Genomic DNA, 27,229 nt, shown 5'->3' with positions numbered 1-27,229 from the left:
GGGTGAGAGCCAGGCAGGGAGGGTGGGGAGGGCAGAGCCAGGGTGAGAGCCAGGCAGGGAGGGTGGGGAGGGCAGAGCCAGGGTGAGAGCCAGGCAGGGAGGGTGGGGAGGGCAGAGCCAGGGTGAGAGCCAGGCAGGGAGGGTGGGGAGGGCAGAGCCAGGGTGAGAGCCAGGCAGGGAGGGTGGGGAGGGCAGAGCCAGGGTGAGCTCTGAGTGGGTAGCAGGATGACGCGAGGGTCGGTAGAGCACTGGGAAGCCAGGTAGTACCTCCATCCCATCCAGCCGCATGCAAACATCTCACGGCTTCTATAAAACACTGAATAAACTTAACAATCCCATGCAACTTTCCTATTCAGGCCCAGACAGTCTTACTCCTAGGCAGGCAGGGTTTTGGATGGTTTATTGTTTGCACACAGGTACTTATAATGAAATCCATCTGACTTATAGTAGGGTGGTGTGATTGGGATGATCCAATTCAGACAGCTCTCTCTCTCTCTCTCTCTCGCTCTCTCTCTCTCTCTCTCTCTCTCTCTCTCTCTCTCTCTCTCTCTCTCTCTCTCTCTCTCTCTCTCTCTGTGTGTAATGATTAAAGTGTTCAGGGACATCTGTAAGTCATTTTAATCAGTCTGTACTAGAGTTGTTATGTAGTGAACAGGTACAACACTATCTGCTATACACCTCTTTATTTACGTGGAGTGGCGTGGCGTAGCGTTAAGCAGAATGTTTAACGTCTTTCTCTGTATAAACAGCCTATAGTTCTATAGTTGCCATGGCGCCTACGTTTATATGTCAATATATTCTTTTTAATAAACTTTTAAATTTACAAATAGCTACTTGAGTGCAGATAATGATTTGATATCATTCATTGGATTCCTGCCCGTAACTTGATGGAAAATCTAGCGCTGTCAACAAACTAGCTAATGGTAGCTAGCAGGTGCGTTTTCATTTGAATAACACACACAGAGAGTTTTTCCACCAACGTTGACCCAAGAGGAGGCTATGCATTCAGAGTTTTTCGTTGCTCAGGAGGATACTTCTGAAGGCTGTACTCTGTGGGGAGCTCAAACTTCATCACAAGACTCCCAATACAGAGAAGCTGCAGACAGGGGAGATGCCCTGATGACGTGGGCCTGCCTGCCTGCCTGCCTGCCTGCCTGCCTGCCTGCCTGCCTGCCTGCCTGCCTGCCTGCCTGTCTGCCTGCCTGCCTGCCTGCCTGCCTGCCTGCCTGTCTGACTGCCTGCCTGCCTGCCTGCCTGCCTGCCTGCCTGCCTGCCTGCCTGCCTGCCTGCCTGCCTGCCTGTCTGGCTGCCTGCCTGCCTTTGGACATGCAGAGCTGGCCACCACTTCCCACCTCTACTGACAATCTACAATGCCTTCAGAAAATATTCACACCCCTTGACTTTTTCCACATTTTGTGTCTTACATCCTGAATTTAAAATGGATTAAATTTAGATTTTGTAAACAATACCCCATAATGTCAAAGAGGAATTATGTTGTTCATTTTGATTTAGATTTTCTTAATTAATAAAAAAAAAGAAAAGCTGAAATGTATTGAGTCAATAAGTATTCAACCTCTTTGTAAGATCAGGAGTCAAATTTTGCTTAACAAGTCACATAATAATTTTCATGGACTCACTCTGTGTGCAATAATAGTGTTTAACATGATTTTTGAATAACTACCTCATCTCTGTACCCCACTAATCTCAGTCGAGCAGTGAATTTCAAACACAGATTCAACCACAAAGACCAGGGAGGTTTTCCAATGTCTCACAAAGAAGGGCACCTATTGGTAGATGGGTAAAAATAAAAAAGCAGACATTGAATATCCCTTTGAGCATGGTGAAGTTATTAATAACACTTTGGATGGTGTATCAATACACCCAGTCACTACAAAGATACAGGCCAACGAGGAAAAGCTGATTGTCTGCTTTCTACCAGACACTGGGAGATTAATGAACTTTTCAGCAGGACAATAACCTAAAACACATGGCCAAATCTACACTGGAGTTGCTTACCAAGAAGACAGTAAATGATCCTGAGTGGCCTAGTTACAGTTTTGACTTAATTATATTTGAAAATCTATGGCAAGTCCTGAAAATGGTTGTCTTAGCATTGATCAACATCCAATTTGACACAGCTTGAAGAATTTTTGAAAAGAATAATGGGCAAATGTTGCACAATCCAGATGTGGAAAGCTCTTAGAGACTTACCCAGAAAGACTCACAGCTGTAATCGCTGCCAAAGATGCTTCTATATGGTATTGACACAGAAGTGTGAATACTGAAATGAGATATTTTTGAATTTCATTTTTAATACATTTGCAAACATTTCTAAAAACATGTTTTCACTTTGCCATTATGGGGTATTGTGTGTAGATGGGTGAGAGAGACATATATTTAATCCATTTTGAATTCAGGCTGTAACATAACAAAATGTGGAACAAATCAAAGGGGTATGAATACTTTCTGAAGGCACCGTAGCTTCCCGATCCTCTCATTACCGCGTCTGTCCATCTGCTGGACGCTTCAAGAAACACTCAAACAGACTTGATCTAGCCACTGTTGTAGCCTATTTTTCTTAAACAATGAATTCTTGTTATTTATTTAGCTTTTCAAGCACTTTGAGATTATGTCTGTAAAGTTTAATACAGAAGTTTAATACATTATTATTATTATAAGGGAGACCTGGAGGCTGCTAAATCCTCCTCTATAATGCTTTTATGGTATAATGCTTCATAACTTGTTATAAGCATGTATAAGCCTTTATATTGTCTTATAATAAGGTTTATAATATGTTATTTTCTCTGACTAGTGTCCTGTCCACTTCAAAGAATTATATATTAGAACTTTAGTTTAATAGGATCTCTATGGTGTACTTATACATCAAGATGCCTCTCACTACAGAATCAGGAGAGGCTCCTGCCCTATGGGCCGTTCTGACTGCCTCTCACTACAGAATCAGGAGAGGCTCCTGCCCTATGGGCCGTTCTGACTGCCTCACACTACAGAATCAGGAGAGGCTCCTGCCCTATGGGCCGTTCTGGCTGCCTCTCGCTACAGAATCAGGAGAGAGGCTCCTGCCCTATGGGCCGTTCTGACTGCCTCTCACTACAGAATCAGGAGAGGCTCCTGCCCTATGGGCCGTTCTGACTGCCTCACGCTACAGAATCAGGAGAGAGGCTCCTGCCCTATGGGCCGTTCTGACTGCCTCACGCTACAGAATCAGGAGAGGCTCCTGCCCTATGGGCCGTTCTGGCTGCCTCACGCTACAGAATCAGGAGAGGCTCCTGCCCTATGGGCCGTTCTGACTGCCTCTCACTACAGAATCAGGAGAGGCTCCTGCCCTATGGGCCGTTCTGGCTGCCTCACGCTACAGAATCAGGAGAGGCTCCTGCCCTATGGGCCGTTCTGGCTGCCTCTCACTACAGAATCAGGAGAGGCTCCTGCCCTATGGGCCGTTCTGGCTGCCTCACACTACAGAATCAGGAGAGAGGCTCCTGCCCTACGGGCCGTTCTGACTGCCTCTCACTACAGAATCAGGAGAGGCTCCTGCCCTACGGGCCGTTCTGGCTGCCTCTCGCTACAGAATCAGGAGAGGCTCCTGCCCTATGGGCCGTTCTGACTGCCTCACGCTACAGAATCAGGAGAGAGGCTCCTGCCCTATGGGCCGTTCTGGCTGCCTCACGCTACAGAATCAGGAGAGAGGCTCCTGCCCTATGGGCCGTTCTGACTGCCTCACGCTACAGAATCAGTAGAGAGGCTCCTGCCCTATGGGCCGTTCTGACTGCCTCACGCTACAGAATCAGGAGAGGCTCCTGCCCTATGGGCCGTTCTGGCTGCCTCACGCTACAGAATCAGGAGAGAGGCTCCTGCCCTATGGGCCGTTCTGACTGCCTCTCACTACAGAATCAGGAGAGGCTCCTGCCCTATGGGCCGTTCTGACTGCCTCTCACTACAGAATCAGGAGAGAGGCTCCTGCCCTATGGGCCGTTCTGACTGCCTCACACTACAGAATCAGGAGAGGCTCCTGCCCTATGGGCCGTTCTGGCTGCCTCACACTACAGAATCAGGAGAGGCTCCTGCCCTATGGGCCGTTCTGACTGCCTCACGCTACAGAATCAGGAGAGGCTCCTGCCCTATGGGCCGTTCTGACTGCCTCACGCTACAGAATCAGGAGAGGCTCCTGCCCTATGGGCCGTTCTGGCTCAGACAAGGCTATCTTTATTGTTTATGGTTGCGTGGCCACGCACGACTCCAACACCATCATTAAGTTTGCTGACGACACGTTGGTGGTAGGCCTGATCACCGATGACGATGAGACAGCTTATAGGGAGGAGGTCAGAGACCTGGCAGTGTGGTGCCAGGACAACAACCTCTTCCTCAACGTCAGCAAGACATTGACGGGGGCTGTAGTGAAGCGGGTCAAGAGCTTCAAGTTCCTCGGTGTCCACATCACTAAGGAATTAACATGGTCCTCTCACACCAAGAAAGTTGTGAAGAAGGCACGACAACAGCACGTCCTCTTCCGGAGGTTGAAAAAGACTTGGCTTGGAGCCCTCAGATCCTCAAAACCTTCTACAGCTACACCATTGAGAGCATAATGACTGGCTGCATCACTGCTTGGTATGGTAACTGCTTGGCATCTGACAGAAAGGCGCTGCAGAGGGAAGTGCGTACAGCCCAGTACATCACTGCTGAGCTGCCATCCAGGACTTCTATACCAGGCGGTGTCAGAGGAAGGCCATAAAAATTGTCAAAGACTCCAGCCACCCATGTCATGGACTGTTCTCTCAGCTACCGCACGGCAAGCGGTACTGATACACCAAGTCTAGAACCAGCAGGACCCTGACAACTTCTACCACCAAGCCATAAGACTGCTAAAGAGTTAACCAATAGCTACCTGGACTATCTGCATTTACTCTTCTTGAACTCTTTTCACTCATCACATACGCGGCTGCTATTGTTTATTATCTATGCTGTTGCCTTGTCACTACCTATATGTATGCATCTACCTCAATTATCTCGTACCCCTGGACATCGACTCGGTACTGGTACCCCGTGTATATAGCATTGGTGGGAAGGGAAGGACCATACTCCTCAGTGAATTTCATAAAAATAAAAATAATGAAACACTTAAAAAGTTATCCTTTTTAGATAAAACTAGACTAAATATATCCACATGTCACCAAATAATTGATTAAAACACACTATTTTGCAATGAAGGTCTACAGTAGCCTCAACAGCACTCTGTAAGGTAGCAGCATGGTGTAGCCGGAGGACAGCTAGCTTCCGTCCTCCTCTGGGTACATTGACTTCAATACAAAACCTAGGAGGCTCATGGTTCTCACCCCCTTCCATACACTTACTGTACACAAAGAGAGAGAGATACATTTCGTCATTTTTTTTCTCAAACAGAGGGATGTTACGTTATCTAGCTATGTTAGCTATGAATCAGGAGAGGCTCTAGCCACTGTGGCCAACACAACACTGGAACTCAGGGTAAGCTTCGGTTTCACAATTTTTTTAAACTAATTTATTGCCAACGAGACCCGCCGTTGTCACCTCAAATGTTTCTTTCGACCTGTGTACATTTTAATTGTATTTTTCTCTCTGCATGGTTGAGAAGGGCCCAGAGTTAAGAATTTCACTGTTAGTCTACATCGGTTGTTTACAAAGCATGTGACAAATCAATTTGTTTCCGTTTTTACTTATGACCTCTCTTGCTCAGATCATCGAGGAGTTCTTCAACCACACCTGGTGGTCCAGACATAACCAGTCGATGCCAGATCACAGCCTGACCTTCCTGTGGTCCCTCTCCGTCAGCATCAAGGACTTTGGAGCCCTGCTGGGGTCACTAGGGGTCAAGTGTCTGGCTGACACCTTCGGCAGGTGGGTTCTACCTAGTGTTGCTTCGGCAGGTGGGTTCTACCTAGTGTTGCTTCGGCAGGTGGGTTCTACCTAGTGTTGCTTCGGCAGGTGGGTTCTACCTAGTGTTGCTTCGGCAGGTGGGTTCTATCTAGTGTTGCTTCGGCAGGTGGGTTCTACCTAGTGTTGCTTCGGCAGGTGGGTTCTACCTAGTGTTGCTTCGGCAGGTGGGTTCTACCTGGTGTTCCTTCGGCAGGTGGGTTCTACCTAGTGTTGCTTCGGCAGGTGGGTTCTACCTAGTGTTGCTTCGGCAGGTGGGTTCTACCTAGTGTTGCTTCGGCAGGTGGGTTCTACCTGGTGTTGCTTCGGCAGGTGGGTTCTACCTAGTGTTGCTTCGGCAGGTGGGTTCTACCTGGTGTTGCTTCGGCAGGTGGGTTCTACCTAGTGTTCCTTCGGCAGGTGGGTTCTACCTAGTGTTGCTTCGGCAGGTGGGTTCTACCTGGTGTTGCTTCGGTTCTACCTAATATTGCTTCGGCAGGTGGGTTCTACCTAGTGTTGCTTCGGCAGGTGGGTTCTATCTAGTGTTGCTTCGGCAGGTGGGTTCTACCTAGTGTTGCTTCGGCAGGTGGGTTCTACCTAGTGTTGCTTCGGCAGGTGGGTTCTACCTGGTGTTGCTTCGGCAGGTGGGTTCTACCTAGTGTTGCTTCGGCAGGTGGGTTCTACCTAGTGTTGCTTTGGCAGGTGGGTTCTACCTAGTGTTGCTTCGGCAGGTGGGTTCTACCTGGTGTTGCTTCGGCAGGTGGGTTCTACCTGGTGTTGCTTCGGCAGGTGGGTTCTACCTAGTGTTCCTTCGGCAGGTGGGTTCTACCTGGTGTTGCTTCGGTTCTACCTAATATTGCTTCGGCAGGTGGGTTCTACCTAGTGTTGCTTCGGCAGGTGGGTTCTATCTAGTGTTGCTTCGGCAGGTGGGTTCTACCTAGTGTTGCTTCGGCAGGTGGGTTCTACCTAGTGTTGCTTCGGCAGGTGGGTTCTACCTGGTGTTGCTTCGGCAGGTGGGTTCTACCTAGTGTTGCTTCGGCAGGTGGGTTCTACCTAGTGTTGCTTCGGCAGGTGGGTTCTACCTAGTGCTGCTTCGGTTCTACCTAATATTGCTTCGGCAGGTGGGTTCTACCTAGTGTTGCTTCGGCAGGTGGGTTCTACCTGGTGTTGTTTCGGCAGGTGGGTTCTACCTGGTGTTGCTTCGGCAGGTGGGTTCTACCTGGTGTTGCTTCGGCAGGTGGGTTCTACCTGGTGTTGCTTCGGCAGGTGGGTTCTACCTAGTGTTGCTTCGGCAGGTGGGTTCTACCTGGTGTTGCTTCGGCAGGTGGGTTCTACCTAGTGTTGCTTCGGCAGGTGGGTTCTACCTAGTGTTGCTTCGGCAGGTGGGTTCTACCTGGTGTTCCTTCGGCAGGTGGGTTCTACCTAGTGTTGCAATATTCTAGTAACTTTCCCAAAATTCCCAGGCGTTCCAGAAATCCACGGATTCCTGTATTTCAGGCGTATTCTCTAATTTATTCCGGGAATCTTCCAACTGGAATTTCTGGAAAACTTGTGAATTTGGGGAAAGCTAGAGAAAAATACTTATCTCGATTGATTGATTGACTGATTGATTGATTGACTGATTGATTGATTGATTGAATCCCTCTTCCCTCTCCTCAGGCGTAACTCCATCCTGATAGTGACTGATTGACTGATTGATTGACTGATTGATTGATTGATTGATTGAATCCCTCTTCCCTCTCCTCAGGCGTAATGCCATCCTGATAGTGACTGATTGGTTGATAGACTGATTGATTGGTTGATTGATTGAATCCCTCTTCCCTCTCCTCAGGCGTAACTCCATCCTGATAGTGAATGATTGGTTGATTGATTGACTGATTGATTGATTGGTTGAATCCCTCTTCCCTCTCCTCAGGCGTAACTCCATCCTGATAGTGACTGATTGGTTGATTGATTGACTGATTGATTGATTGGTTGAATCCCTCTTCCCTCTTCTCAGGCGTAACTCCATCCTGATAGTGAATGCCCTTTCGGTGGTGGGAGCCTGTCTGATGTTTGCTTCTAAGGCCAACGAGTCATTTGAGATGCTGATCGTTGGCCGGCTGGTGTTCGGTCTGTTCTGTGGCCTTGTGATGAGTCTCAACCCTCTCTACATCCAGGAAGTCTCCCCCACCAACCTCAGAGGGGCCTTCGCTACCCTCAACCAGGTCTCCTTCGCTACGGGCATACTCCTGGGCATGGTGAGAATAGACGTTGTCTACCTGAGTCTCAAATGCAACCTATTTCTCTATATAGTGCACTATTTTTGACCAGGACCAATTGTGTGTGTGTGTGTGTGTGTGTGTGTGTGTGTGTGTGTGTGTGTGTGTGTGTGTGTGTGTGTGTGTGTGTGTGTGTGTGTGTGTGTGTGTGTGTGTGTGTGTGTGTGTGTGTGTGTGTGTGTGTGTGTGTGTGGGTGCGTGCGTGCGTGTGTGTGTGTGCGCAGTGGCGGACTTACAATTAAGCAGAAGAGGCAATTGTTTCAGGCCTCACATCATCAAGGGCCCCTGTGAGCTGGGCATAATTTCAAAAGTAATACTAGTATTCATTGTTTTCTATTTTTTTTTAATATAATATCTCCGCTTGAGGCCCCCCCAAGCTTCTTTCGAGGCCCCCCAACTCCCTGGCCACTGTGCCCAGATTAATGAGGCCACATTGTTGACAAAAAAAGTCCTACAAATAAGTAAATGATTCCATACAGCCAAATTATAATTCATAATAGATGAACAATTTATTTCCATATATATGTACATATTTTTCATATCAATATGAATATAATCCAAGTTTTTTTCACATAATAGTAAAAACAAGCATCATTAATTACCAACGGTCTGGCTCATAATAATGGACTATTCCACCCTGTCTGGTTCATAATAATGGACTATTCCACCCTGTCTGGTTCATAATAGTGGACTATTCTACCCTGTCTGGTTCATAATAATGGACTATTCTACCCTGTCTGGTTCATAATAATGAACTATTCCACCCTGTCTGGTTCATAATAGTGGACTATTCTACCCTGTCTGGTTCATAATAATGGACTATTCCACCCTGTCTGGTTCATAATAATGGACTATTCCACCCTGACAGAGATCCTGTGCATTGTTTCACACGATATGATTACCAACATTGAAATGAAGCTGCAGCAATGATACAACTTTCAGAGGGGGACAGATGTAACAATGAGGAGCTTTCAGAGTGGTAAAGAAAATAAATAGAAAGAAAGCAGATTTAATTGTAGCAGAAACATTACTGAAATGTTACTGAATTATTACTGAAACATTACTGAATTATTACTGGAACATTACTGGAACATTACTGGAACATTACTGGAACACTACTGGAACATTACTGGAACATTACTGGAACATTACTGAAACACTACTGGAACATTACTGGAACGTTATTGGAACGTTACTGAAACGTTCCTGGAACATTACTGGAACATTACTGGAACATTACTGGAACATTACTGGAACATTACTGAATCATTACTGAAACTACTGAATTATTACTGGAACATTACTGAAACATTACTGAAACATTACTGAAACATTACTGAATTATTACTGAAACATTACTGAAACATTACTGAATTATTACTGAAACATTACTGAAACATTACTGAAACATTACTGAATGTCTTTAGTAAAAAGACAGATGCTGCTGATAATACTGCCTTCGTCTTCGAGGCAGAGGGCATGTATGTGCATTAGATACATGGACTACATGTAGTTAGACAGCGAGGTGCTGTTTCTACATGGACTACACATTGGGCTCCTGAGTGTCGCAGCGGTCTAAGGCACTGCATCTCAGCGCTAGAGGCTATGATTGGGAGTCCCATAGGGCAGCGTCGTCCGGGTTGGGGTAGGCCGTCATTGTAAATAAGAATATGTTCTTAACTGACTTGGTGACGCCTATAGCATGCTGCGCCACTCTGGAGCCCATTTGTACAGTCAAAGTACGTGTCTTTACCTGTGTGTAAAATTGAAATCAAATCACATTTTATTCATAATGTACACAGTTTATAGAATGTATAAATGGTTCAGCTAAATTCTTGTGTGAGTAGATCCCTCAACATCGCACTACAATAATCAACATCTATTATAATGAGTCAAAACAAGAATAACAAGGAATAGAAGAGGTAGTATGCATAGTAATATCCTGACATGTACACAATAGGATATAAAGAATAGATAATGACCAATAGGATATAAAGAATAGATAATGACCAATAGGATATACAGAATAGATAATGACCAATAGGATATACAGAATAGATAATGACCAATAGGATATACAGAATAGATAATGACCAATAGGATATATAGAATAGATCATGACCAATAGGATATACAGAATAGATCATGACCAATAGGATATACAGAATAGATAATGACCAATAGGATATACAGAATAGATAATGACCAATAGGATATACAGAATAGATCATGACCAATAGGATATACAGAATAGATAATGACCAATAGGATATACAGAACAGATAATGACCAATAGGATGTACAGAATAGATCATGACTGTCACGGTTCTCGAAAGGAGAAGAGGACCAAAGTGCAGCATGTGTGTCGTTACACATTATATTTATACTGTGAAACTATGCAATACATAAATACACTGAATGAAAAGAACAACAAACCGTGAGGCAGAGATGAACACATACACAACTCAAAATGAATCACCCACAAAACCCAGGTGGATAAACCCCTACTTAAGTATGATCTCCAATTAGAGACAACGAGGACCAGCTGCCTCTAATTGGAGATCATCCCAAACAAAACCCCAACATAGAAATTCAAAACTAGAACCTAAACATAGAAATAGAAAACATAGGGAAAAAAACCTGTCACGCCCTGACCTACTCTACCATAGAAAATAACATCTTTCTATGGTCAGGACGTGACAATGACCAATAGGATATATAGAATAGACAATGACCAATAGGATATACAGATAGATAATGACCAATAGGATATACAGAATAGATAATGACCAAAAGGATATATAGAAACGATAATGACCAATAGGATATATAGAATAGATAATGACCAATAGGATGTCCAGAATAGATCATGACCAATAGGATATACAGAATAGATATTGACCAATAGGATGTACAGAATAGATCATGACCAATAGGATGTACAGAATAGATAATGACCAATAGGATATACAGAATAGATAATGACCAATAGGATATATAAAATAGATCATGACCAATAGGAGACATAGAACAGATAGTGACCAATAGGATGTACAGAATAGATAATGACCAATAGGAGATATAGAACAGATAGTGACCAATAGGATGTACAGAATAGATAATGACCAATAGGATATACAGAATAGATAATGACCAATAGGATATATAAAATAGATAATGAGCAATAGGATATACAGAATAGATAATGACCAATAGGATGTACAGAATAGATAGTGACCAATAGGATATATAAAATAGATCATGACCAATAGGAGATATAGAACAGATAGTGACCAATAGGATGTACAGAATAGATCATGACCAATAGGATGTATAGAATAGATAATGACCAATAGGATGTACAGAATAGATAATGACCAATAGGATGTACAGAATAGATCATGACCAATAGGATGTATAGAATAGATCATGACCAATAGGATATATAAAATAGATCATGACCAATAGGAGATATAGAACAGATAGTGACCAATAGGATGTACAGAATAGATAATGACCAATAGGATGTATAGAATAGATCATGACCAATAGGATATACAGAATAGATAATGACCAATAGGATGTATAGAATAGATCATGACCAATAGGATATACAGAATAGATCATGACCAATAGGATATACAGAATAGATCATGACCAATAGGATATACAGAATAGATCATGACCAATAGGATATACAGAATAGATCATGACCAAAAGGGTTTCCGAAACTTGGTCCTGGTGTATCCCAAGGTTTAGTTTCTTTACCCCAGCACTACACAGCTGATTAAAATACTCAAAGCTTGATGATGAGTTGGTTATTTGAATCAGCTGTGTAGCGCTAGGGCATAAACCAAAACGTGCACCCCTTGGGCTCTCCAGGACTGAGTTTGGGAAAGGTTGCAGTAAGCATAATAGGAGATACAAAATAGATAATGAATGTGCTATATCAAGTATGAATCAAATCAAATCAAATGTATTTATATATATATCAGCTGATATCTCAAAGTGCTGTACAGAAACCCAGCCTAAAACCTCAAACAGCAAGCAATGCAGGTGTAGAAGCACGGTGGCTAGGAAAAACTCCCTAGAAAGGCCAAAACCTAGGAAGAAACCTAGAGAGGAACCAGGCTATGAGGGGTGGCCAGTCCTCTTCTGGCTGTGCCGGGTGGAGATCATAACAGAACATGGCCAAGATGTTCAAATGTTCATAGATGACCAGCATGGTCAAATAATAATAATCATCATAATCATGACTGTGTTTACAAATATAAAGTGGGTAGTTCTTTGTAGCTCAGTTGGTAGAGCATGGTGCTTGAAATGCCAGGGTAGTGGGTTCGATTCCTGGGAACACCCATATGAGAAATGTATGACTGTAAGTCACTTTGAATAAAACTGTCTGCTAAATGGCATTTATTATTGTGCGTGCGTGCTAGATGGCAGGGTTAACAGTGATTGTTGTTGTTGATGGCTGTAGGTGGCTTTGAGATGACGTTGTTTCTCTGTGTGTTGTTATTTCTAGGTAGCTGGTCTTGAAACAGTGCTGGGGACAAAAGAGCTGTGGGCTATGATGTTATCCTTGTCTCTGATACCTGCCCTGCTACAGTACCTGGCCCTCCCTTTCTGCCCTGAGAGCCCCAGATACCTGCTCATCAACCGGGGCCAGGAGAGCCAGGCAGAGACTGGTGGGTAGCACTGTCACACAGTACACACTATTGTAGTGTAGTAATATTTTATATGTGTGTATACAGTTCATTATATATATACACATCACATGCGACTCGTAATAAGACTACGCAATTAGCCCATTTAATGAGTTATCTGATTACATAAAGATTATTTAGCAATATTGAAGGACACAATAAAGTTACAATACTAGGCAGGGAAGAAATGACTGAGAATGGAATTCTAAATACAAGTTAATTTCATTACGAGACAGACAAGCAACCATTGAAATGATTTGTGCTCTGTTCTAGCGAATCTCTGCACGTCACGTAGAAATAACCTGGCTGGTCAAATCATGTGGAAATGTCCTGGTCAAATCATGTGGAAATGTCCTGGTCAAATCATGTAGAAATGACCTGGTCAAATCATGTAGAAATGTCCTGGTCAAATCATGTAGAAATGACCTGGTCAAATCATGTGGAAATGACCTGGTCAAATCATGTGGAAATGTCCTGGTCAAATCATGTGGAAATGTCCTGGTCAAATCATGTAGAAATGACCTGGTCAAATCATGTGGAAATGACCTGGTCAAATCATGTAGAAATGACCTGGTCAAATCATGTAGAAATGTCCTGGTCAAATCATATAGAAATGACCTGGTCAAATCATGTGGAAATGTCCTGGTCAAATCATGTAGAAATGACCTGGTCAAATCATGTGGAAATGTCCTGGTCAAGTCATGTAGAAATGACCTGGTCAAATCATGTGGAAATGTCCTGGTCAAATCATGTGGAAATGACCTGGTCAAATCATGTAGAAATGACCTGGTCAAATCATGTGGAAATGTCCTGGTCAAATCATGTGGAAATGTCCTGGTCAAATCATGTGGAAATGTCCTGGTCAAATCATGTAGAAATGACCTGGTCAAATCATGTGGAAATGTCCTGGTCAAATCATGTGGAAATGTCCTGGTCAAATCATGCTCTTTTTTCGCATGCTTGAAGTTCTGATTTGAACTGCTCTATTTTGCACTCTGATAGTTCCCACATATGCTGAGCACTTGTTGGCTGCTTTTCCTTCACTCTGCGGTTCGTGTCTCTGCAGAGTGGCGATACTGATAAGCAGCCATTGGAGATACTGCGAGGCTCTGGGGGAGTCCAGTCCATCATTTAGGAAGGTGTTTTACCTTTGTCTGACACTTCAGCAACTGATTACAGTGTGTTAGTAAAAGGCATGGAAATGGGTTACATGGAAGTTCCTTTGTATATTGTGGATCTTGAGTCTGATCTTATTTCTGGTTCTGTTGTCGTTGGAGTGAGGCCTAGTCTACTGGTGAAAGGGGTCTCATTCATTTTGGGAAACGATTTGGCTGGAGGGAAGGTCGTAACAAATCCTGTCATTTGTTAAGGAACGCAGAGTAGAGGACCCTGATGGGTTATCAGAAAAGTACCCTAAAGTGTTCCCAGCATGTTTCGTTACACGTGCTATGTCAAAGAAAGAAAGTTTAGTGTTGAGGAGGATTTCATCGATCCCACCATGGTCAATCTGTCCGAGACGTTTATGGGTGATCCTGATTTCGCTAAAAACTCCTGAGATGACTTCTCCTTTGAAAACCTCAGTGTATTTAAATGACTTTGTAAAATAAACAGATTGCCATACAGGGCATAAAACTTCAGTTACAAGAATTTCAAGGCATTATTCCAAACATGGTCAAAGAAAGAGAGAGAGAGACAAAGAAAGCATGGCCCATAGCCATGGCCCATAGCCAGAGGGAGAGAAAGAGTGTAGGTTTCTCACCACAACAACCCAGGAACATAAGAGAAAGAAGAATGAATCTAAGACCCTTTTATAAGCATCTGAGTTGTTGACCAATAGTATTAGTGTAAAGGTAACCTACAATCAGATATCAGACCTACAGGATGTAACTGCTGCTTTTCAGAGGTGAGACAATGGGGGTTGGAGAGATCAACACAGAGAATGCTGAATTCTTGCTTCTCAGAGGGGAGACAATGGGGGTTGGAGAGATCAACACAGAGAATGCTGAATTCCTAAAACAACACAGAGAATGCTGAATTCCTAGAACAAAACAGAGAATGCTGAATTCCTAAAAGAACACGGAGAATGATGAATTCCTAAGACAACACAGAGAATGATGAATTCCTAAAACAACACAGAGAATGATGATTTCCTAAAACAACACAGAGAATGATGAATTCCTAAGATAACACAGAAGAATGATGAATTCCTAAAACAACACAGAGAATGCTGAATTCCTAGAACAACACAGAGAATGCTGAATTCCTAGAACAACACAGAGAATGCTGAATTCATGCTTCTCAGAGGGGAGACAACGGGGGTTGGAGAGATCAACACAGAGAATGCTGAATTCCTGCTTCTCAGAGGGGAGACAATGGGGGTTGGAGAGATCAACACAGAGAATGCTGAATTCCTAAAACAACACGGAGAATGCTGAATTCCTAAGACAACACAGAGAATGATGAATTCATAAGACAACACAGAGAATGATGAATTCCTAAGAACAACACAGAGAATGATGAATTCCTAAGACAAGCACAGAGAATGCTGAATTCCTAAGACAACACAGAGAATGCTGAATTCCTAAGACAACACAGAGAATGATGAATTCCTAAGACAACACAGAGAATGATGAATTCATAAGACAACACAGAGAATGATGAATTCCTAAGACAACACAGAGAATGATGAATTCCTAAGACAGCACAGAGAATGATGAATTCCTAAGACAGCACAGAGAATGATGAATTCCTAAGACAACACAGAGAATGATGAATTCCTAAGACAACACAGAGAATGATGAATTCCTAAGACAGCACAGAGAATGATGAATTCCTAAGACAACACAGAGAATGATGAATTCCTAAAACAACACAGAGAATGATGAATTCCTAAGACAACACAGAGAATGCTGAATTCCTAAGACCAACACAGAGAATGATGAATTCCTAAAACAACACAGAGAATGATGAATTCCTAAGACAACACAGAGAATGATGAATTCCTAAGACAACACAGAGAATGATGAATTCCTAAGACAACACAGAGAATGCTGAATTCCTAAAACAACACAGAGAATGATGAATTCCTAAAACAACACCGAGAATGCTGAATTCCTAAAACAACACAGAGAATGCTGAATTCCTAAGACAACACAGAGAATGATGAATTCCTAAGACAGCACAGAGAATGATGAATTCCTAAGACAACACAGAGAATGATGAATTCCTAAGACAACACAGAGAATGATGAATTCCTAATACAACACAGAGAATGATGAATTCCTAAGACAACACAGAGAATGATGAATTCCTAAGACAACACAGAGAATGATGAATTCCTAAGACAACAGTTGATAAGTCATTTCGGGGGCTAGGTCAACCTACACATTACACACATTACATACTATCATATTACACACTATCACACATTACACACTATCACACTCACACACATTACACACAATCACACTCACACACAGTACACACTATCATACACATTACACATTAAAGCTGTATCAAATCAACACCCAATGCTTTTACAAGCACTAGAAATATCCACTGGATGGTCTTTATTCCTCTTGTTTCTTTATGCTGAAGGTTTGGCATTAAGTCCCAGACAATGTCATGTCTAGTTTACCGGATCAATGTCTGTGACTTGTTAAGTTGTCTATTGTCATTGTCTATTGTCTATTGTACAAAGAAATATAATCTTTAAAAAATATATATTATAAAAAAATATCAACCAGGAGACCCAGACAGAGGTGGGTAGATAGTACTGTCACACACAGTAAACTTTACTATCAACAGGGTCCAGGAGACCCAGACAGAGGCAGGTAGATAGTACTGTCACACACAGTAAACTTTACTATCAACAGGGTCCAGGAGACCCAGACAGAGGCAGGTAGATAGTACTGTCACACACAGTAAACTTTACTATCAACAGGGTCCAGGAGACCCAGACAGAGGCAGGTAGATAGTACTGTCACACACAGTAAACTTTACTATCAACAGGGTCCAGGAGACCCAGACAGAGGCAGGTAGATAGTACTGTCACACACGTAATCTTTACTATCAACAGGGTCCAGGAGACCCAGACAGAGGCGGGTAGATAGTACTGTCACACACAGTAATCTTTACTATCAACAGGGTCCAGGAGACCCAGACAGAGGCAGGTAGATAGTACTGTCACACACAGTAAACTTTACTATCAACAGGGTCCAGGAGACCCAGACAGAGGCAGGTAGATAGTACTGTCACACACAGTAAACTTTACTATCAACAGGGTCCAGGAGACCCAGACAGAGGCAGGTAGATAGTACTGTCACACACAGTAAACTTTACTATCAACAGGGTCCAGGAGACCCAGACAGAGGCAGGTAGATAGTACTGTCACACACAGTAAACTTTACTATCAACAGGGTCCAGGAGACCCAGACAGAGGCGGGTAGATAGTACTGTCACACACAGTAAACTTTACTATCAACAGGGTCCAGGAGACCCAGACAGAGGCAGGTAGATAGTACTGTCACACACAGTAAACTTTACTATCAACAGGGTCCAGGAGACCCAGACAGAGGCAGGTAGATAGTACTGTCACACACAGTAAACTTTACTATCAACAGGGTCCAGGAGACCCAGACAGAGGCGGGTAGATAGTACTGTCACACAGTAATCTTAGGTCGGGATTCAATCAGGTCAGCAGTAGATCCACGATGGTGACAATGATATTCTTGTTGTTTTGTCGTTGTTGACCCCAGCCCTGTGGCGTCTGAGAGGCCCGTCAGACGAGGTGTTCACGGAGCTGGAGGAGATGAAGCAGGAGGCGGCTCACACCCAATCAGCCCTCACCGTCAAGGAGTTCTTCACGAAACGCTCCTACCGACAGCCAATCATCATCGTCCTCATCGTTAACCTGGGCTCCCAGCTCTCAGGCTTCAACGCGGTATGTTGTTTTAGAGAAAAGATCTTTGAGTAGTTTTATTGAAAATGCATTTTTCCAGGTCTGTCTCATTGAGATAAGAAACTCTTTTACAAAAGAGACCTGAACATTCTGTAGTGAGTAATGTGTTCTCTATGGTCTAACAGACTAGCAGGCAAGCAGACTACTAGGGAAGCAGGCTACTAGACTACCAGATTTGCAGACTAACAGACTAGCAGCAGACTAGCAGCAGACTACCAGACTAGCAGCAGATTACCAGACTGCCAGTCTACTGGACTAGCAGACTAGCAGACTACTAGACTAGCAGCAGATTACCAGACTGCCAGTCTAGTGGACTAGCAGACTAGCAGACTACTAGACTAGCAGCAGACTACCAGACAAGAAGCAGACTAGCAGACTACTAGACTATGAGACTACCAGACTAACAGCAGATTAGCAGACAAAAAGAATACTACCAGACTACTAGCAGACTAGTAACAGACTAGCAGCAGACTACCAGACTACTAGCAGACTACCAGACTACTAGCAGACTACCAGACTACTAGCAGACTAGTAACAGACTAGCAGACTACTAGCAGACTAGTAACAGACTAGCAGCAGACTACCAGACTACTAGCAGACTAGCAGCAGATTACCAGACTACTAGCAGACTAGCAGCAGACTACCAGACTAACAGCAGATTAGCAGACAAAAAGAATACTACCAGACTACTAGCAGACTAGTAACAGACTAGCAGCAGACTACCAGACTACTAGCAGACTACCAGACTACTAGCAGACTACCAGACTACTAGCAGACTAGTAACAGACTAGTAACAGACTACCAGACTACTAGCAGACTAGTAACAGACTAGCAGCAGACTACTAGCAGACTACCAGACTACTAGCAGACTACCAGACTACTAGCAGACTACCAGACTACTAGCAGACTAGTAACAGACTAGCAGCAGGCAACCAGACTACTAGCAGACTACCAGACTACTAGCAGACTACCAGACTACTAGCAGACTAGTAACAGACTACCAGACTACTAGCAGACTAGTAACAGACTACCAGACTACTAGCAGACTAGTAACAGACTACCAGACTACTAGCAGACTAGTAACAGACCAGCAGCAGACTACCAGACTACTAGCAGCAGACTACCAGACTACTAGCAGACTACCAGACTACCAGCAGACTAGTAACAGAACAGCAGCAGACTACCAGACTACTAGCAGCAGACTACCAGACTACTAACAGACTAGCAGACTACCAGACTACTAGCAGACTAGTAACATACTACCAGACTACTAGCAGACTAGTAACAGACCAGCAGCAGACTACCAGACTACTAGCAGACTAGTAACAGACTAGCAGCAGACTACCATACTACTAGCAGCAGACTACCAGACTACTAGCAGACTACCAGACTACTAGCAGACTAGTAACAGCCTAGCATCAGACTACCAGACTACTAGCAGACTACCAGACTAGCAGCAGACTACCAGACTACTAGCAGACTACCAGACTAGCAGCAGACTACCAGACTAGCAGCAGACTACCAGACTAGCAGCAGACTACCAGACTACTAGCAGACTACCAGACTAGCAGCAGACTACCAGACTACTAGCAGACTACCAGACTAGCAGCAGACTACCAGACTAGCAGCAGATTACCAGACTAGCAGCAGACTATCAGACTACTAGCAGCAGACTACCAGACTAGCAGACTACCAGACTAGCAGCAGACTAGTAGACTACTAGCAGCAGACTACCAGACTACTAGCAGACTACCAGACTACTAGCAGACTAGTAACAGATTAGCAGCAGACTACCAGACTAGCAGCAGACTACCAGACTAGCAGCAGACTACTAGACTAGCAGACTAGCTGACTACTAGACTAGCAGACTACTAGACTACCAGACAAGCAAACTACTGGACTACCAAACTAGCAGACTACTAGACTACCAGACTAGCAGACTACTAGACTAGCAGACAAGCAAACTACTGGACTACCAAACTAGCAGACTAGCTGCAGACTAGCACCAGACTAGCACCAGACTAGCAGCAGACTAGCAGACTGGCAGACTACCAGACTAGCAGCAGTCTACCATACTAGTAGCATATTACCAGACTGGCAGCAGACTAGCAGACTAGCAGACTGGCAGACTACCAGACTAGCAGCAGTCTACCATACTAGTAGCATATTACCAGACTGGCAGCAGACTAGCTGACTAGCAGACTGGCAGACTTGCAGTTATTTGCTATATCCTCTCCTCTTTCCAGAGTTGATTCTGCAGCATTGTGTCAGTGTGGTTCTTCAGGCTATTCTGTAGCTCAGTAGGGAACCTGAGGCTAAAGGAGAGACAGGCAACACACTGAGGTTCAACATATACCCCACTTCTCATTTTCCAGATCATCAATTATTCCACCAAGATGTTTGACAAGGCTAACTTTGACGAAGCCAAGTATCTGACGCTGGGGGTGGGGGCCGTGAACGTGACCTTCACTCTGGTGGCGGTGAGTAGAGTACACTAGAGTAATCTCACCTGTAATCTCACCTGTTATGAAGTATGGAGACTCACCTGTAATCTCACCTGGTATGAGGTATGGAGACTCACTTGTAATATCACCTGTTATGAAGTATGGTGACTCACCTGTAATCTCACCTGGTATGAGGTATGGAGACTCACCTGTAATCTCACCTGGTATGAGGTATGGAGACTCACTTGTAATATCACCTGTTATGAGGTATGGAGACTCACCTGTAATCTCACCTGGTATGAGGTATGGAGACTCACCTGTAATCTCACCTGGTATGAGGTATGGAGACTCGCCTGTAATATAATCTGTTATGAAGTTTGGAGACTCACCTGTAATCTCAACCAATTCTGAAGTATGGAGACTCACCTGTAATCTCACCTGGTATGAGGTATGGAGACTCACCTGTAATCTCACCTGGTATGAGGTATGGAGACTCGCCTGTAATATAATCTGTTATGAAGTTTGGAGACTCACCTGTAATCTCAACCAATTATGAAGTATGGAGACTCACCTGTAATCTCACCTGTTATGAAATATGGAGACTCACCTGTAATCTCACCTGGTATGAGGTATGAAGACTCACCTGTAATCTCACCTGTTATGAAGTATGGAGACTCACCTGTAATCTCACCTGGTATGAGGTATGGAGACTCACCTGTAATCTCACCTGTTATGAAGTATGGAGACTCACCTGTAATCTCACCTGGTATGAGGTATGGAGACTCGCCTGTAATATAATCTGTTATGAAGTTTGGAGACTCACTTGTAATCTCACCTGGTATGAGGTATGGAGACTCGCCTGTAATCTCAACCAATTCTGAAGTATGGAGACTCACCTGTGATTTTGTGTCTGTTTTTCCTCAGTTCTTCCTGATGGAGAGGGCGGGGCGTAGGAAACTGCTGCTGACTGGCTTCCTGTGTCTAGCTGTGTGCAACCTCTCCATGACCGTCATAGACTCAGTCCTGGTAAATATAACCACAACTACACTAACCCTAAATGATCAATCTATTATATTATATGATTGTCCACCTGAGTGTGTGAGAGAGTACCTTGTTGGTGACTCTCTCAATCTCTACCTGCAGGTGTAATACATTATGATGCTGTTATTCAACATGGTCTAAGGACAATTGGTATTATTCTGTATGTAAATTTATAACATTCCATTTAGCTGTCATACAATAACATATGAATTAGAGGAGGATACTGTACGTCTTACCTGGTTGTACAATAGCATACGTCTTGGATGGTGTAATTTACCATACGTCTTGGATGGTGTAATTTAGCATACGTCTTGGATGGTGTAATTTACCATACGTCTTGGATGGTGTAATTTACCATACGTCTTGGATGGTGTAATTTAACATACGTCTTGGATGGTGTAATTTACCATACGTCTTGGATGGTGTAATTTAGCATATGTCTTGGATGGTGTAATTTACCATACGTCTTGGATGATGTGTCATGAATCCCACCGAAGGTGGCTCCCCTGCCTGCTCGGGCGGCGCTCGGCGGTCGTCGTCGCCGGCCTACTAGCCGCCGCTGATCCCTTTTTCCTTTTCGTTTGGTATGGTCTTATTGTTTGCACCTGTTCCTCATTTGGTTCTCTTGATTTATGGTTATTTAAGCCTGTTTAGCCCACCCAGGTTTGTGCGGGATTATTTTGCGTCAGAGTGTGTTTTTGTTATTGGATGTGCTGGCGATCGACAAGTGTTATTTTATATGCATGATGTGTACCTGTTGTTCTGGGCACTTTGCATTTTTCACGCCGGTTGTGTTGGCGTCGACCGTTTTGTGTTTTATGGAATAAACACAAATTTCCTTACCTCTGCTCTCTGCGCCTGACTCCTACCACCACTCCTAGCAGTTACTGACATGATGTAATTTACCATACGTCTTGGATGGTGTAATTTACCATACGTCTTGGATGGTGTAATTTACCATACGTCTTGGATGGTGTAATTTACCATACGTCTTGGATGGTGTAATTTACCATACGTCTTGGATGGTGTAATTTACCATACGTCTTGGATGGTGTAATTTACCATACGTCTTGGATGATGTAATTTACCATACGTCTTGGATGGTGTAATTTACCATACGTCTTGGATGATGTAATTTACCATACGTCTTGGATGATGTAATATAGGTTGCACCACCGTCACTCAGTCGCGTCATGCCATTGTTATGAACGTTCTCAAGCCGCCCTCTGTCAGCATAGCCATAGTGGTGCCTTAAAGGGGGTGATGAGCCCAGTCATTCTGGACGGAGGCTAACTACTGTTTAGTCTAAATGTGGAAATACAATATTTTTTTGTACAAAATATTTTGTAGGAAACAACTTTACCTTTGGCCTCCCCTCAATCTTAGCTAGCTAGCTAACGTTATACAGCATGTAAAGTCAATCTGGAGGGCCTCCCATCAATCTTAGCTAGCTAGCTAACGTTATACTGCATGTAAAGTTAATCTGGTGGCCTCCCCTCAATCTTAGCTAGCTAGCTAACATTATATTATATGTAAAGTCAATCTGGTGGCCTCCCCTCAATCTCAGATAGCTAGCTAACGTTATACTGCATGTGAAGTTAATCTGGTGGCCTCCCCTCAATCTTAGCTAGCTAGCTAACATTATACTATATGTAAAGTCAATCTGGTGGCCTCCCCTCAATCTCAGATAGCTAGCTAATGTTATACTGCATGTAAAGTTAATCTGGTGGCCTTCCCTCAATCTTAGATAGCTAGTTAACGTTATACTATATGTAAAGTCAATCTTGTAACATCAAAATCATGACAAAAGGTTTTCCTACTAATTATTTGCCTCCTTTTTGAATGTCATTATATTTCCAATAGATGTTGGATAACATTTTCATCAGCGCTCATTGACGATGCATTGAGTAGAATGCTCAGTCGGGCATCAGTTCAAAACAATTTTCTGATGAGACATGCAACCCATGAATAGTATTGCACATCTTTATCTGAGACCAGGTTGCTTGTTAGGCAGTAACAACAAAGAAGAATTACAGGAAGCATTTATGTTGGCAGTTAGGGGAACTAACGACAAAGGTTAAGAGAATTGGCTTAAATTTAGAATAAGGGTTAGCTAAAATGCTACAATTGTCCCGTTGTGACTCGAACAGGCAACCTTTGGATTGCTAGACTGTTGGGGATTACGGTCACCCATCCTCCCTGACATAAGATTGATTGATCTGCCCTGTAGGTCCTTGTCCCAGAGCTGCGTAGCCTGCAGGTGTTGGTCGTGTTCTTCCTGATCTCAGCCTATGAGGTGGGACCTGGTCCTATTTCCTGGTTCATCGCTGCAGAGCTGTTTGACCAGCCGGCCAGACCAATCGCCATGGCCTTCACCAGCATGCTCAACTGGGGAGGGAAGTTCATGCTGGCCCTGCTCTTCCCTCCACTACTGGTACGTACTAGTCCTGCTCTTCCCTCCACTACTGGTACGTACTAGTCCTGCTCTTCCCTCCACTACTGGTACGTACTAGTCCTGCTCTTCCCTCCACTACTGGTACGTACTAGTCCTGCTCTTCCCTCCACTACTGGTACGTACTAGTCCTGCTCTTCCCTCCACTACTGGTACGTACTAGTCCTGCTCTTCCCTCCACTACTGGCACGTACTAGTCCTGCTCTTCCCTCCACTACTGGTACGTACTAGTCCTGCTCTTCCCTCCACTACTGGTACGTACTAGTCCTGCTCTTCCCTCCACTACTGGTACGTACTAGTCCTGCTCTTCCCTCCACTACTGGTACGTACTAGTCCTGCTCTTCCCTCCACTACTGGTACGTACTAGTCCTGCTCTTCCCTCCACTACTGGTACGTACTAGTCCTGCTCTTCCCTCCACTACTGGTACGTACTAGTCCTGCTCTTCCCTCCACTACTGGTACGTACTAGTCCCGCTCTTCCCTCCACTACTGGTACGTACTAGTCCCGCTCTTCCCTCCACTACTGGTACGTACTAGTCCCGCTCTTCCCTCCACTACTGGTACGTACTAGTCCCGCTCTTCCCTCCACTACTGGTACGTACTAGTCCTGCTCTTCCCTCCACTACTGGTACGTACTAGTCCTGCTCTTCCCTCCACTACTGGTACGTACTAGTCCTGCTCTTCCCTCCACTACTGGTACGTACTAGTCCTGCTCTTCCCTCCACTACTGGTACGTACTAGTCCTGCTCTTCCCTCCACTACTGGTACGTACTAGTCCTGCTCTTCCCTCCACTACTGGTACGTACTAGTCCCGCTCTTCCCTCCACTACTGGTACGTACTAGTCCTGCTCTTCCCTCCACTACTGGTACGTACTAGTCCTGCTCTTCCCTCCACTACTGGTACGTACTAGTCCTGCTCTTCCCTCCACTACTGGTACGTACTAGTCCTGCTCTTCCCTCCACTACTGGTACGTTTAACATAGCCTGTGTCATATGATAGCTGTAATACAGCACCAATGGTACATTACATTATGGCACCAATAGTACGACATTATGGCACCAATGGTACATGACATTATGGCACCAATGGTACATGACATTATGGCACCAATGGTACATGACATTATGGCACCAATGGCACATGACATTATGGCACCAATGATACATGACATTGTGGCATCAATGGTACGACATTGTGGCACCAATGGTACATGACATTATGGCACCAATGGTACATGACATTATGGCACCAATGGTACGACATTGTGGCACCAATGGTACGACATTATGGCACCAATGGTACATGACATAATGGCACCAATGGTACATGACACTATGGCACCAATGGTACATGACATTATGGCACCAATGGTACGACATTGTGGCACCAATGGTACGACATTATGGCACCAATGGTACATGACATAATGGCACCAATGGTACATGACATTATGGCACCAATGGTACGACATTATGGCACCAATGGTACATGACATTATGGCACCAATAGTACATGACATAATGGCACCAATGGTACATAACATAATGGCACCAATAGTACATGACAGTATGGCACCAATGGTACATAACATTATGGCACCAATAGTACGACATTATGGCACCAATGGCACATAACCTAATGGCACCAATAGTACATGACAGTATGGCTGGTTTGATTTCATAGAGAGGACTATCTTCTAAAATTACTGCAATTTACAGTTGTGTTAACTCTCTGCTCCTGTGTGTGTGTGGTGTGTGTGTGTGTGTGTGTGTGTGTGTGTGTGTGTGTGTGTGTGTGTGTGTGTGTGTGTGTGTGTGTGTGGTGTGTGTGTGTGTGTGTGTGTGTGTGTCTCTCTGTAGAAACTGTGTGGTGCTTACGTGTACCTCCTCTTCATGACCATGGCTCTGACAGCCTTCAGCTTCACTTGGAGACGCTTACCTGAGACCAAGGGACGCACCTTCGATGACATCGCAGCCGAGTTCCGCGGGTCTGAGGGCATCCCCCTGCACAATAAGACTGGTTTCAACACCTTCCCCTGACCCCCCCCCCCCCCCTCCCCCCACCGGGCCACGGAGGTCCAATTGTGTTCAACCTTCACGTGGGACAAATGTATTAGTGTATTTAACCTTTGGTTTAACCAGGTAGTCAAAAGACAACCTCTAACACAAGGGAGACATGATGGAACTGATACAGGACTTCAGGTGGAGGCCTCCCTCAGTGTTGTCCGTTTTCTGATGACATGTTACTGTAGTAGTCACGCATATGTATCATAAAATGGATAAATATTATTTTCTGTATTGTTGGATTGAGGCATTACGATAACTTGTTTTCGGATCCATATCTTTAAATATTAAGAGTGAAGCTCCCGTATTTAAGAGTTCATAAGAGTCTGAAGCTCCCGTGTATAAGAGTCTGAATCTCCTGTATATTATAGTTTATAAGTCTGAAGCTTCCGTATACACGAGTTTATAAGAGTCTGAAGCTCCTGTTTATAAGAGTTTATAAGAGTCTGAAGCTCCTGTGTATAAGAGTTTATAAGAGTCTGAAGCTCCTGTGTATAAGAGTCTGAATCTCCTGTCTATAAGAGTTTATAAGAGTCTGAAGCTCCTGTCTATAAGAGTTTATAAGAGTCTGAAGCTCCTGTTTATATGAGTTTATAAGAGTCTGAAGCTCCTGTACCTGATGAAACATTGAACTTCTTGTGGCGTGGTTCTCCTCCATTGGACAGAAGCGTTCCTCACAACTATCTGCCTCTGAGCAGCTTCACCTAAGCAGCCGGTAACACTTTACAGTAAGATACCATTTGTAAAGGGTCTGTAAAGGTTTTATAATGACGCTTTTAGTGATTATTTAAGCATTTGTAAATGCATTTATAAACCATTAATAAGTAAGGGATAATCAACGAGGGGCTCTATGCGTTATTGAGAAAATAATGAACAACGTGGAACTAAACTTCCACGGAGTTGCCTTATTTTCCAGAGAACGCATAGAGCCCCGAGTCCCTTATATACCAAGGCTATAGACGGGTTGGTTGTTTAGCAACAAAACTGAAACGTGCACAATTACGGAGCAAAACAGACGTGGTTGGCTTAGAATGTTTTACAACATGTAAACTATATTTTGTCTCTAATGTTTATTGAAAACATAAATACATTTGCACAATGAGCACTTGTCTCTCAAATACATCTTTACAGTTGTTGGTTTGCTAGCTAGCAAATGTTTTTGCCATGTTAGCATTGACATGAAATCAGTCAAAGCACCTAAAAACAAGACATGTTATCAAGAACAAGATGAAAATAGCTGAAATGAGCCACTTATGATTCCCCACATGGCAGTTTCTTGTGACTGTTGCTGGTGGGGGTGGGTGGTGGGGGAGGGTCTGGGTGGTGGGGGAGGGTCTGGGTGGTGGGGGAGGGTCTGAGGGAGGGTCTGGGTGGTGGGGGAGGGTCTGGGTGGTGGGGGA

General features: G+C 44.1%; 1 protein-coding gene across 4 annotated transcripts in view; it reads left to right on the top strand.

Annotated features, from left to right (window-relative positions):
* Positions 1-26,931, top strand: part of slc2a1c (solute carrier family 2 member 1c) — a 29,628-nt gene extending 2,697 nt beyond the window's left edge. For 3 of the 4 annotated variants that reach the window (XM_045706286.2, XM_045706265.2, XM_045706242.2), the window contains 9 exons: positions 5,416-5,499; positions 5,729-5,889; positions 7,904-8,144; positions 12,688-12,850; positions 17,626-17,810; positions 20,204-20,308; positions 21,197-21,298; positions 23,544-23,747; positions 25,626-26,931. In XM_045706286.2, the coding sequence (XP_045562242.2) occupies positions 5,416-5,499; positions 5,729-5,889; positions 7,904-8,144; positions 12,688-12,850; positions 17,626-17,810; positions 20,204-20,308; positions 21,197-21,298; positions 23,544-23,747; positions 25,626-25,805 (1,425 nt within the window). In that variant the 3' untranslated portion in view covers positions 25,806-26,931. The remainder of the gene's footprint in view (positions 1-5,415; positions 5,500-5,728; positions 5,890-7,903; positions 8,145-12,687; positions 12,851-17,625; positions 17,811-20,203; positions 20,309-21,196; positions 21,299-23,543; positions 23,748-25,625) is intronic. The other variant, XM_045706307.2, reaches the window with a different exon arrangement.
* The last annotated feature ends 298 nt before the right edge of the window (positions 26,932-27,229 follow it).

This window comes from Salmo salar, chromosome 01, assembly GCF_965601325.2.
Source record: "Salmo salar chromosome 01, fSalSal1, whole genome shotgun sequence".
Taxonomy (NCBI): domain Eukaryota; kingdom Metazoa; phylum Chordata; class Actinopteri; order Salmoniformes; family Salmonidae; genus Salmo; species Salmo salar.
Note: the sequence above shows the minus strand (reverse complement) of the source record. Positions and strands in the feature narration are given on the sequence as shown.